The 13,227-nt window shown below is 41.4% G+C and overlaps 1 protein-coding gene across 1 annotated transcript in view; it reads right to left on the reverse strand.

Moving 5' to 3' along the window:
- Window positions 1-13,221, reverse strand: part of UBE2R2 (ubiquitin conjugating enzyme E2 R2) — a 111,862-nt gene extending 98,641 nt beyond the window's left edge. The window contains exon 1 of the mRNA XM_035016471.1: window positions 12,824-13,221. Coding sequence (XP_034872362.1) covers window positions 12,824-13,000 — 177 coding nt within the window. The 5' untranslated portion in view covers window positions 13,001-13,221. The remainder of the gene's footprint in view (window positions 1-12,823) is intronic.
- Window positions 13,222-13,227: the final 6 nt, after the last annotated feature.

Below are 13,227 nucleotides of genomic sequence, written 5' to 3' on the forward strand. Positions count from 1 at the left end.
GGTTACAGGGGTGAACCTGAGCAGTTTTCAGGAAGTCATTCACAGTGAATTGGGTTTTAAAATATAAGCTGGAGTTCCCCAGACTAAAAGAGAGCAGGAGAAAAGTTGAAAAGGGCATTCCAGGCAGGTAACAACTTAGGCAATGGCACTGTGAAAAATTACCTATGGGGCAAGAACTGGAAATACAGTTGGAAAAGTAAGCAAGAACCAGATCATGAAGGGCCTTATATGCCACACAAAGAAATTTTTACCTAGTTCTGTGAAAGATGAACAGATAGCTTCTTTCTTTCTTTCCTTTTTTTTTTTTTTTTTCCTTTGGTGGAGACAAGTCAGATTAGAGCTTTAGAAATGTTACTCTGGTAGCATCACTGACTGGAGGGGTATAAGACAGTAAAGAGGCTATTGTCACAGTCCAAGTGAGTGACAACTGAGTATAAACTTACATGGTAGCAGTAGGAATGAAGAGGAGGGGCTAAATAGCAGAGACATGAGGTACTAAAATTAATTGGATATGTGGAAAGAGGAAGCAGAAATCATCTTATTTCCAGCTTCTAGGCTTGTGTGACTGGGTAGATACTGTCCAATATCCAGGAGAGTGAATATAGAAGAGGCTTATGAAAAAAGGTAGAACCCAGTTTAGTGTTTAAATCTTTAGTATAAATAGGACATACTTTAAAAAAGGCCAGACTAGTAGAAATGTCTAATAGGCCTCATTACAGATGTACACTTCAAGACATATTTGGTAGCTCAAACAATAACCCAGGGGAGCTTGTTTATAATAATTCACACAGAAATTTAACCTACTTTAAAAGTTCCCTCCCTACTCTACCTTGTTAATAATTAATTCACTCAAGGTATATATGTAAACAGTATAGGCAAGATGTAGTTAATATTTTATTTAGGACACTTTATATATATGGGGTGGGAGAAAAAATATATGCACATTTGGCTATACTTCACCAAAATTATTCTTTAACAAAATATATGCACACAGAATATTATCAAAGCAAAAATACAGCTTTAAAAATGTGCTTTTCTAATTATTCTGATTTTTTAATGTATCAAGAACCTCATTAAAATATTCCTAACATTTACAGTCACTACTTTAAAATCCTCCACTTTATAAGAAATTCTAAAACAGGGAAACTGAGGGTTTCAGAGGGGAGGGGGGGGGGGTAACAGGGTGATGGGTATTAAAGAAGGCACGTGTTGTGAGTACTGGGTGTTATATGCAACTAATGAATCACTGAACACTATATCAAAAACTAATGATGTACTATACAGTGGCTAACTGAAAATAAAATAAAAAATAAAATAAAATGTATTTCTAGTTTTAAAAGATGTCTTCTGACATTCTGAAAAGCAGGCTAAAACAGAACTAGGTTACTTGTTTTGTTTTATCTCATTAAATTTTCCAAGTGGGTTATGGCATCTTTATCTCCATGGGACTATAGAGGTCCAGGTTGTTATGGTTGGCAGGTTTGGGTAATGTCTCTTACCATCACTGCTCTAAAATTCTTAACCTCTTCTAAATAACTTTCATAGTATTTATTTTTTTAAGATTTTATTTATTGGGCGCCTGGGTGGCTCAGTTGGTTAAGCGACTGCCTTCGGCTCAGGTCATGATCCTGGAGTCCCGGGATCGAGTCCCGCATCGGGCTCCCTGCTCGGCAGGGAGCCTGCTTCGCCCTCTGACCCTCCCTCCTCTCATGTGCTCTCTGTCTCTGTCATTCTCTCTGTCTCAAATAAATAAATAAAATCTTTAAAAAAAAAAAAAAAAAGATTTTATTTATTTATTTATTTGAGAGAGAACGCAAGCAAGCAAGTGGCAGGCGGGCTGGCACACACACAAGCGGGGGGGTGGGTAGGGAGGGGGCACAGGGAGAGGGAGCAGCAGACACCCCACTGAACAGGGGTGTGCAGCTGGATCCCAGGACCATGGGATCAGGACCTGAGATGAAGGCAGACACTTAACAGACTGAGCCACCCAGGCGCCCCAGTTTTATAGAATTTAAATTACAAGAGGAACCCTATACAAAGATCGTAATTTGCTATATTAGTATATAACCAAGATTTCAATCTTAATTTTTAGCTAAAACTTTGGTCATCAAGAATATGAGATCTAATTCAGACAACCAAGCAACTATAAAATGTCAAAACCAAATAAACTGCAATTTCTTCCCAAAGCGGAAAGCACAACTAGAATAACTACACAGTCCAAATATTTAGCCACTTTAGTCTACCACATGTCCTAGACTAGGAGTGGACCACCTAAGTCTATCGAAAAAAATCAGGTATCAGTAATTCCTTGAAATTGCATGCAGAATTAGGAGGGAGGGGGATGTCATTCTCAAAGGATGTGACTCCCCCCAAAATAAGCACTTACTCTTTTTGGTCCTCTGCCAAATGCGAAGGAAATTCAAAGACCCAGCGGTGTTTCTTAACAAGCTCATAATCTAAGAGCATTTAGACTCACACACTACTAGATTTGGCCACAACAGAAAAAAACTGATTTCCTTAATACAATACTTATACATCCCCAAGTAACTTTTCCAGTTTTGCCACTTACTAGCATCATTTAAAGATTTTATTTATTTATTTGACAGATATAGACAGCGAGAGAGGGAACACAAGCAGGGGGAGTGGGAGAGGGAGAAGCAGGCTTCCCGCTGAGCAGGGAGCTCAATGCCAGGCTCGATCCCAGGACCCTGGGATCATGACCTGAGCCGAAGGCAGATGCTTAAAGAGTGAGCCACCCAGATGCCCCAGCACCATTTTTAATTCAAGGAACCTCTCTGTACGTAACTTATTCTGTACTTTACCAATAAAAAATCTTCAGAAAAAAGTTACATAAAGTGGAGATTTAATTAAAAACTCAGGAAGTGGGGCGCCTGGGTGGCTCAGTTGGTTAAGCGACTGCCTCCGGCTCAGGTCATGATCCTGGAGTCCCGGGATCGAGTCCCACATCGGGCTCCCTGCTCAGCAGGGAGTCTGCTTCTCCCTCTGACCCTCCCCCCTCTCACGTGCTCTCTCTCTCTCATTCTCTCTCTCAAGTAAATAAATAAAATCTTTAAAAAAAAAAAAAAAAACTCAGGAAGTGGGGTGCCTGGGTGGCTCAGTCGCTAAGCGTCTGCCTTCGGCTCAGGTCATGATCCCGGGGTCCTGGGATCAAGCCCCGCATCGGGCTCCCTGCTCTGCGGGAAGCCTGCTTCTCCCTCTCCCACTCCCCCTGTTTGTGTTCCCTCTCTCGCTGTGTCTCTCTCTGTCAGATAAATAAATAAAAATCTTTAAAAAATAAAAAAATTAAAACTCAGGAAGTGTTCTCCTCATTTTAAAGCCCCCCCCCCCGCCTTTTCATGATCCCCGGATCCTGGGATCAAGCCCCACATCGGGCTCCCTGCTCGGTGGGAAGCCGGCTTCTCCCTCTCCCACTCCCCCTGCTTGTGTTCCCCCCTCACTGTGTCTCTGTCAAATAAATAAACAAAATCTTAAAAAAAAAAAAAAGAGTGAAACTTGCTGTGTGACTGATGCAATATAAAAAAAAGCCCCCCCTTTTTAAAAAAGATTTATTTTTTAAATTTTATTGTTATGTTAATCACCATACATTACATCATTAGTTTTTGATGTAGTGTTCCATGATTCACTGTGTATAACACGCAGTGCTCCATTCAATACATGCCCTCTTTAATACCCATCACTAGGCTAACCCATCCCCCCATACCCCTCCCCTCTAGAACCCTCAGTTTGTTTCTCAGAGTCCACAGTCTCTCATGGTAAGATTTATTTATTTTAGAGAGAGCACGAGCCAGGAGAGGGGCAGAGAGAGGAGACAAGCAGACTACCTGAGTGTGGAGCCCGACGCAGGGTTGATTCCAGGACCCTGAGATCATGACCCGAGCCAAAACCAAGAGTTGGACACTCAACCAGGTGTCCCTAAAGCCCTTTTAACACAAGATTCTTTATTTTTTTTTTAAGATTTTATTTATTTATTTGACAGAGAGAGAATGAGAGAGAGAGCACATGAGAGGGGGGAGGGTCAGAGGGAGAAGCAGGCTCCCTACCGAGCAGGGAGCCCGATGCGGGACTCGATCCAGGGACTCGAGGATCATGACCTGAGCCAAAGGCAGTCGCTTAACCAACTGAGCCACCCAGGTGCCCCTAACACAAGATTCTTTAAATCTTAAATCTAAATTCTACATAATTTCCTTATCTTCAATAAGACATTTCACTCTTTGTCTAGCAAATTTTGTCATTCTTATTCAGAATAAAAGTTGAAATATGATTAACAAATTCCAAAAAACTCAGGGAACCTTGAGGACAGTTATTTTTTTTTTTTTTTAAACATTAGCACAAAGTTTTTCCACAGGGCTTAGTCCTTAACAGCTTGAATACATCATTATTCCTGTTTATCCAATGGGGGAAAAAGCAGCTGGGTGATTAAGATCAAGATGGGCCTTAAGTAAGAAGTGTTTTTTTTCTGTGGTTTTTTTTTTTCCTAATCCAACTACCAGAATTCAAATGAGCTTTGCCCCCTTCAGAGCAAATACCTCAGAAGGCTAGCTATACCCCCACTAGAACAGTGCTACACCCACGTTGCTCAAAACAATTCAGAATTCTTTTTTTTGAGAACTGCCTTCAGAGCCTATTGTACAACTTCTTAATGTTCTTATTAGTGGCAAATCTTTCCTTCTTTAGTGTGGACTTTGTTTTGTTTCATTTAATATTTAAAACTGACTCTGATTCAACTCAGTAAATAAGGCAAAAAATAATATATTATCTGAGTAGTATTATTTTTCAATCAAAAATGACCTGTGAATACAGGGATGCCTGGGTGGCACAGTCAGTTAAGTCTCTGGCTCTTGATTTCAGCTCAAGTCGTGATCTCAGGGTGGTGAGATAGAGTCAGGCTCCACACTCCGCAGAGTCTACTTAAGACTCCCTCTCCCTCTGCCTCTGTGTTATAAAAATAAATAAATCTTAAAAAAAAAAAAAAAATAACATGTGTGGGATGCCTGGATGGCTCAGTCAGTTAAGCGTCTGCCTTCGGCTCAGGTCATGATCCCCGGGTCCTGCGATCAAGTCCAGCATTGGGCTCCCTGCTCAGAGGGGAGCCTGCTTCTCCCTCTGCCTGCTGCTCCCCCTGCTTGTGTGCTCGCTCGCTCTCTCTCTGACAAATAAAATGTTTAAAAAATAAATAAATATAATTTAAAATGACGTGAAAATGAAGTACCACTACTTTTACCTGTGCCTCTGCCAACAATTTCAAAAGAAAATTTTCAAATTATATGAAGGATATTGTTTTGAATAACAAAACTTTTTTTGTCTTATTATATATACCAGGTGTGATTATAAGTAAACTTAAAAATCTTCTTTCAGGGGTGCCTGGGTGGCTCAGTTGTTAGGCATCTACCTTCGGCTCGGGTCATGGTCCCGGGGTCCTGGGATCGAGCCCCGCATCGGGCTCCCTGCTCGGTGGGGAGCCTGCTTCTCCCTCTGCTGCTCCCCCTGCTTGTGTTCCCTCTCGCTGTGTCTCTCTGTCAAATAAATAAATAAAATCTTTAAAAAAAAAAAAAATCTTCTTTCAGGGATGCCTGGGTGGCTCAGTCAGTTAAGCATCTGCCTTCGGCTCAGGTCATGATCCCAGGGTCCTGGGATCAGGTCCCACATCAGCCTCCCTGCTCAGCAGGGAGTCTACTTCCTTCTGTCCCCCCCCCCACCCACCGCCACTTGTGCTAGTTCTCTCTCTCTCACACACAAAAATGAATAAAATCTTTTAAAAAAATCTTCCATCAAAAACTAATGATGTACTACTATACGTTAATTGAAAATTAAAAAAAAAAAAAAAAAAAAAACCTTATTTCTACGGGCACCTAGATGGCTCAGTTAGGCATCTGACTTCAACTTGGTCTCAGGGTCCTGGGATTGAGCCCTGCTGTCTGGCTTCCCGCTCAAGACAGGAGTCTGCTTCTCCCTCTTCCTCTCCCTCTGTCCCTCCCCCGCTCATGCTCTCTCCCTCTCTCAAATAAATAAATGAAATCTTTAAAAAAATCTTACTTCTAAGTTGTTATTCTGTTTCTACAAAAGATTATTACATATTGCCCCAAGTGCTGTAACTTTGCCAGTTCTTAATATTATCTTATAAATGGGACCATGGTTATCTTCAACAAGATAGTAATCGTTCAATACTTATAATCCGAATTACTATGTATGTTACTAGGTGAGCCACATAATCCAAATTATTCCATAGGATTTATCCCTCAAATTAAACATCAGCTGCCCATGCAGCAAATACAGCAAAACAGATAAATAATACATTATGAAATTTGGAAATCCAGACACAGAATAGATTAAAACTGTGGCACTGATCTAAAGATGCTATAACAGAGGCAAGGAATACCACTTAACAGACTCAGCTGAAAGAACAACAACAAAAAAAGCGTTAACTTTAAACTACTCAAGTTTCCTATGATGCTTAAATTTACTTGGAAAAGTATTAAGGCATTATTATTTTAAAAGCATAAACCAATATTGCATTAAGAAATTTACACCCCCCCATCATCCTCCCACTGTCATTTCTATGAGAGATGTATTCATTTCTAATTCCAAAACTAGTTTTCTGAGACTTCTATTTCTCAACATGAGCACCAACCCACTCCCTGCTTGAAGTACTGAGAAATTATTAAACCTATTTGCCAATTAAAAAGAAAAAAATCTTTCTGCAATAGGATTTATCATTCTCTAAGTAGTCCAAAAACAAACAAAAAAATCCATTTTTTTCCAGTGAATTTAAGCTATAAACTGAAGTCATCATAACAATCTCGACCCATAATTTGGAGGAATAGAGAACTACCCTTGTGGCCTTTAAACTTAAGTAAAATTTTATTTATTTTTATTTTATTTATTTGTCAGAGAGAGAGAGAGCGCGCACGAACAGGGGAGAGGGGCAGAGGGAGAGGGAGAAGCAGGCTCCCCGCTGAGCAGAGAGCCAAACATAGGGCTCAATCCCAGGACCCTGGGATCATGACCTGAGCTGAAGGCAGACACTTAACTGACTGGGCCACCCAGGTGCCCCAAAAGAATTAGATCTTTTAAATATGACCTTTCAAGCAAGGTGGAGTTCTGTAGTCCTAAGCCATGAATTTCTAACTCTTCCTCACTATTATTTCCCCATAACTGGATTAGCAGAGGTGGCCCAATTTGTTAGATGGCCTCCTTTATTTCACTTGTCTCCAACAAGACAGGTTCTCTGGAACCTTAAACTAGGATCAGTAATGCTAAGTTGCAAAGATGAAGTAGAAGGTTTTATCATGACAGATTGTAGTTATGTTGACAAATGCTCAAACTTTAAAGCTTTGGGGCGTGTGCTCTAGCACGTTCGTGCGCGCTCGCTCTCTCTCAAATAGATAAAATCTTAAAAAAAAACTTTAAAGCTTTGATTTAAATTACCATTTACAATTGCGTATATAACACACCTCACATTTCTGTAAAGTCTGCACAAAGATTTTAAAGATCATTCATAAGGGGCGCCTGGGTGGCTCAGTTGGTTAAGCGAATGCCTTCGGCTCAGGTCATGATCCTGGAGTCCCAGGATCGAGTCCCACATCGGGCTCCTTGCTCAGCGAGGAGTCTGCTTCTCCCTCTGACCCTCCCCACCTCATGCTTTCTCTCTCTCTCAAATAAATAAATAAAATCTTTAAAAAAAAGATCATTCATAAAAGCTGTATGGTTACCAATGTCCTATACTTTCCCTTATCACAGCTATTCTTCATACAGTGCTTTGCCTATGATGAGTACTCCATAAATATTACTAACACAAATCTCTGAAAAACAGGAATCAACATGCTGCAAACAAAGTACTAACTAGGGCTCAAATCTTTCATTCAAAAAGAAACAATATTTTATCAAATTTAAGACACCGATGCTGGCATTCAAAAAAATTTCATTAGAAGATTTCAATGGAAGGTTCTCTCACAACTAGGTCTCAAGTGTCACCTGGTTGATGGAAATTTTAAAACACATCCCAATTTCCAACAAGCTAAAAACTTAAAAAAAAAAAGCATCTGGAATCAACTTAATAGGGTAAAAGAATATTCCATAGGGGCGCCTGGGTGGCTCAGTCATTAAGCGTCTGCCTTGAGCTCAGGTCATGATCTCAGGGTCCTGGGGTCGAGTCCCCAACAGGCTCCCTCCTTCGCGGGAAGCCTGCTTCTCCCTCTCCCACTCCCCCGCTTGTGTTCCCTCTCTCACTGTCTTTCTCTGTCAAATAAATAAAGTCTTAAAAAAAAAAAAAGAATATTCTATAAACACTGAGGTGCTATACTTTTGCCATGGGGGGGGCACAGTGGGGAACACTAAAACTGCATTTACAGTAGTGCCCCAAACCACTGGACATTAACTATGTTTCCATTTACAGTGTTGCCTTAGTTCACTCAGCACTCAAGACAAGTTCAGCTTCCAGAAAAGATTACAGCTAAAAGCTCTAAGAGGTATTCTCAAAGTGACTGAGGAAAAATTAAGAAATAAGATAGCTTTAATTGACAGAAAGAATCATTATACAATTGTTAAAAAAAAAAAAGCACTACTTTCATAATTTTAAAGTTAAGTTGCCTATCCAAATCCTTTAAAACAGGAATTCTTAACCGTTGGTTAACCCTCTGAAAATGTATACAAACTAGTTTGTATGTTTTCCCAGAGAAAATTGTTTCTCAGAAGGATCCATATAGGGTACCTGGGTGGCTCAGTCGTTAAGCATCTGCCTTCAGCTCAGGTCATGATCCCAGGGTCCTGGGATCGAGTCCCACATCGGGCTCCCTGCTCGGCAGGAAGCCTGCTTCTCCCTCTCCCGCTTCCCCTGCTTGTGTTCCTGCTCTTGCTATCTCTCTCTCTGTCAAATAAATAAAATCTTTAAAAAAAAAAAAAAAAAAAGGATCCATATAACAAAAAGACTAAGAATCACTTTCTTAAAATAATTATTTCAACTATATCTTAAGAATCAGAGTCACAAAATGGAGTATGCTATTGCCAGGCCCAAAGGTTAAGTTTGGTAGGGTTATGGTTGGTTTTTTTTGGGGGGGGGGCAGGGGGGCAGAAAATAGATTCATTTATTCTAGAACAAATGAAAATAATACATCCATTATTTTTAAAAACGATTCGAGTTTCTTTTTTTTCAAGAGTTTCTTTAATATAAATCAAACTGTTAAGTCTGATAAAGAAGCTTCAATTAAGGAAAACTTTTAGTATATAACAAATACTTTTCTAAATTATCAGTTTGAAGTTTTCTAAAAATGGAAAAACCTTATTTCACTCTCACCAGATTACTGAATAAAATCAAAACTATGAAAAGTTAACTGCAATATTTTAAGTTTTCTGTATCATTTGAACTGTTATGAACATCATGCAACAGACACTTTTTTTTTTTTTAAGTAATCTCTCCACCCAACATGGGTCTCGAACTCACAACCCTAAGATCAAGCGTCACATGCTCTACCAACTACTGTGACAGCCAGGCACCCCTGGACACACTCACTTTCTGATCTCTAGACTCACTTGTCACCATGGTTTCAGATAAATAATGCAGGTGCTCCAAGGAGTTCTATACCAAAGCACCATACTAAGTTATGATCACTAGCAGGAGTTGTTTGAAAAGACAGTGCTTTTTTTTTTTTTTTAAAGATTTTATTTATTTATTTGAGACAGAGAGAATGAGGGAGAGAGAGCACATGAGAGGGGGGAGGGTCGGAGGCAGAAGCAGGCTCCCTGCCGAGCAGGGAGCCCAATGCGGGACTCGATCCAGGGACTCCAGGATCATGACCTGAGCCGAAGGCAGTCGCTTAACCAACTGAGCCACCCAGGCGCCCAAAAGACAGTGCTTTTTAAATGAATGGGGTGGACTCATTAAGTCATCATTAACTGCTCACTTGATCGACAATTTATTCATCCAATAACATCATAAAATTCCAACTTGCCCCACAGTAGCAAAATTAAGTTCAGAGGCATTCCCTGTTCCAAGCCGTCTCCTACTTTGTGTTTTGTAATGATTGACCCCTAGAGGAAAAAGTAGAAGCAGCAAAGACGTTCACTCCCTAAGTCTAAGAGATCAAAAAACTGGACAAAAAGATTGTATAACATCCAGAAAAACAGGCACAAGAAACTACCTTTACCCATCATACATGCCACCCCGAAACCCGAGAGCTAAGAAACACACAACTCGAGATATTTTTTTTTTGAGATATTTAAAAAAAAGATGAATCGAAAAAAATTTGTGAAATACAAGTCTCACCAGTCTGTACCACAACAGATGCCATAGTTAGACTAGAGCCAACTATTTCATGGTGAAAAAGATCAATAAGAAGCCTATTAATATGTAAAAGTAAAGGAGTAACATTATGAAAAATGTAAAGAATGACTGGCGGTCCCACTGCCTTCAGAAACTATTATGTAAAATAGAGAAAAGAATTTAACTTGAAAATAAATTATACTAAATGTTCAAGAACTACCATTTGATATGGGAGAATAGTGGTAGAAAAAGGTCTGTGCCAACTTTTAACTGCAGCTGTAGTGGAACACACTAAAAGCCTTGTTTTATGACAAAAGCAGTGAAATAAAAAACAATGGCTTTAGACTTATCACCAGTGTTAACTGCTCATGACCACAAATTTGCCTTTTTCCAACAAAAGACTTTTGGGATAAAAGGCCATATAAGGAATAAAACAAAATTGACAGAATTCTCACACAATACTAAAACATAAAACCTAAGAATTTTCATACATTTTTAAATGTCATAATTAAAGGCAGAAATATTGGGGTGCCTGGGCGGCTTAGTTGGTTACGCATCTGCCTTTGGTCATGATCTCAGGGTCCTGGGATTGAGCCCTGCGCTGGTCTCCTGCTCAGCGGGGAGTCTGCTTCTCCCTCTCTCTTCCCCTCCCCACCGCTCATGCTCGTGCTCACGCTCTCTCTCAAATAAATAAAATCTTTAAAAGATAAAATAAAGGTAAAAAGATTAAGAAATCTAACATATACAATGAAATTCAACCATTCTTTCTTAGTAGGACTGAAATTACAAAGCATTTAACTGAAATCAATGTTTGCCACTGTAGAGAATCCTCTTCCCATACTACCTATTTCAAACTGAGAGGATTCTCCAGTCCTTTTCCTGCTACTTAAGCAAAAATACTACAATTTGCAACCCATTATTTCCTTTCACATAGCTTTTTTTAAAACACCGAAGTGGAGATTATTCTAATTAGTACCCATTCACGTTGACTCTCAATTGTCCCAAACAATGACATTTTATGGAAATTAAACTTTAAGTCACTAAAGTTAGCCAGTAGACACAGGAATACTTTCTCCAATTTGTCACTAATAACTTGTACGTTAATATCTGCATCTAAAAGGTATAGTGTATGGTGACCACAAGAGATTAAGCATATAGTTGGTAAGAGAACTGCTCTTACACAATATCCTAAAAATGTGCTTTTACTAGGCATTCACTGACTACCACAGGCATAAATATTAAACATCCCCCTGTCAATTCTTCACATTTTCTACAAAGTTGACCCAATTTCAAAGCTGACACTGAAGGTTCTACCTTTAGAAAGATAGAAAAACAAAACTGGGTAGTTCTAAAAGTGTACATCATAACTACATGACTAAGATACTCATTTAAAACTTATGCCAAGATAGCCCCTCCCTTCAAAACAAACTAAGATTGACTCACTGCTCTATTTTACTTACTTTTGGAAATAAAATTAAATGGATTCCCTTGCACTAATTTCCTGTCTCCGCCTCCACCATTTAAAACACTGCACCTTCAATCTATGATTCGTCCCTACAAAAATGGTAAAATAAAAACAAAAACAAACTCTCAATATCGCCAAATTATCTTAAAATTTAAAAAAAGAAATGGGAGTAAAAAAAAGAAAACCACTGGATTCAAGAATGATATCACTGTTCAAAACCCTCTCACCTCAGATGATACTTTTCATCTGTAAGACCACCCCATTTGCTAGAGCTAACCTGAGTAAAACGTTTCACTCCCGTCTCCCTGAAGTGGGAAACTATCAATCTCCCTACATAACATGTTCCACTGTCTGCAGATATTTCTACATGTGGGGGGGGAAAGCCAGTAAAGTTGGTGGCAGGGTGAGGACAAAGGGCATTTTGAAATACCACTGAAGTAAACAGAGTGAGAACAGAAAGGGGGCTAAATTAGCGTTCCCTCAAGTGGAGAAAGGCAAGGAAACGCAGGCACCCTTGTTTACCACTCCTAGGGTCCTATTCACTACCGCCCACCGGAATGCGAAGTTGGAACCACCACCACGCAAAGAAGCCCATCAAATCCTCAAAAGTGTCAGGTCACTAGGCAGCCTCTGGAATGACAGGCTAATACCCTTCCCCCACCCTCACCCCCCAAAAAAGAAATATCCAATCCACTAAGTGCAGGTCACTCTGCCCTCTGGGGCAGTTCCAGCCGGCGCGGGGATGGTTCTGATGGGAAGACGAGAAAGGAAAGACCACCTTTCTTCCCACACACCCTCAGCTGGGGGAAACAAAACAAAGACAGCCCTCCTCCGCCGGTAGCCACTACCCTAGCCAGAGAGGCTTTCCTATTTCCCGGTGCAGTCTGGCCTCCAGCCCCCGCCCCCATGACAAAGAAAAGGCACTTGGTGAGCAAGGCCTTCCTGCTTCCACGGATGGGGGGAGGGGGCTGCCGAGTGAGGAGCCCCCTCTACACACTCGCGCTCACACTCCTGGCCCCGCAAGCGGCGGGGAGCGGAGGCCTCCGCCTGGGGAAGCCTGGCCTGGGAGGGGGTAGGGGTACCTTGAAGTAGCCGCCTTCGTAGAGGGTGTTGGGGGGTCCGAAGATGGCAACCTCCCAGTTGTAGAGGTCGGACTCATCCACCAGGGTGATCCGGAAGCCCTCCACCGGCTCCTCCTGCAGGGATTTCAGCTCGAGCATCAGGGCTTTCTGCGAGCTGGTCATCTGCTGCTGGGCCATCGCGGCGGCGGCGGCGGCGCCGGGCCGGAGCCCCAGTCCTCTCGCACCGGCCGGGCCGGACGAGGCCCCTCCCCTCCGCTCGCCCTCCGCCGGGCCGCACCGGGCCTCTGTCTTCACACACCCGGCGGGCCGGACCAGGCCCCAGACGGCCCGTGGGCCAGCCCGGGTCCTCCTCCACACACGACGCGGGCCGGGCCCTTTTCCTCACACTCGGGCCAGGTGGGGGG

The sequence above is a fragment of the Mirounga leonina genome, unplaced genomic scaffold (assembly GCF_011800145.1).
Source record: "Mirounga leonina isolate KUSES-001 unplaced genomic scaffold, KU_Mleo_1.0 Mir_170, whole genome shotgun sequence".
NCBI lineage: Eukaryota > Metazoa > Chordata > Mammalia > Carnivora > Phocidae > Mirounga > Mirounga leonina.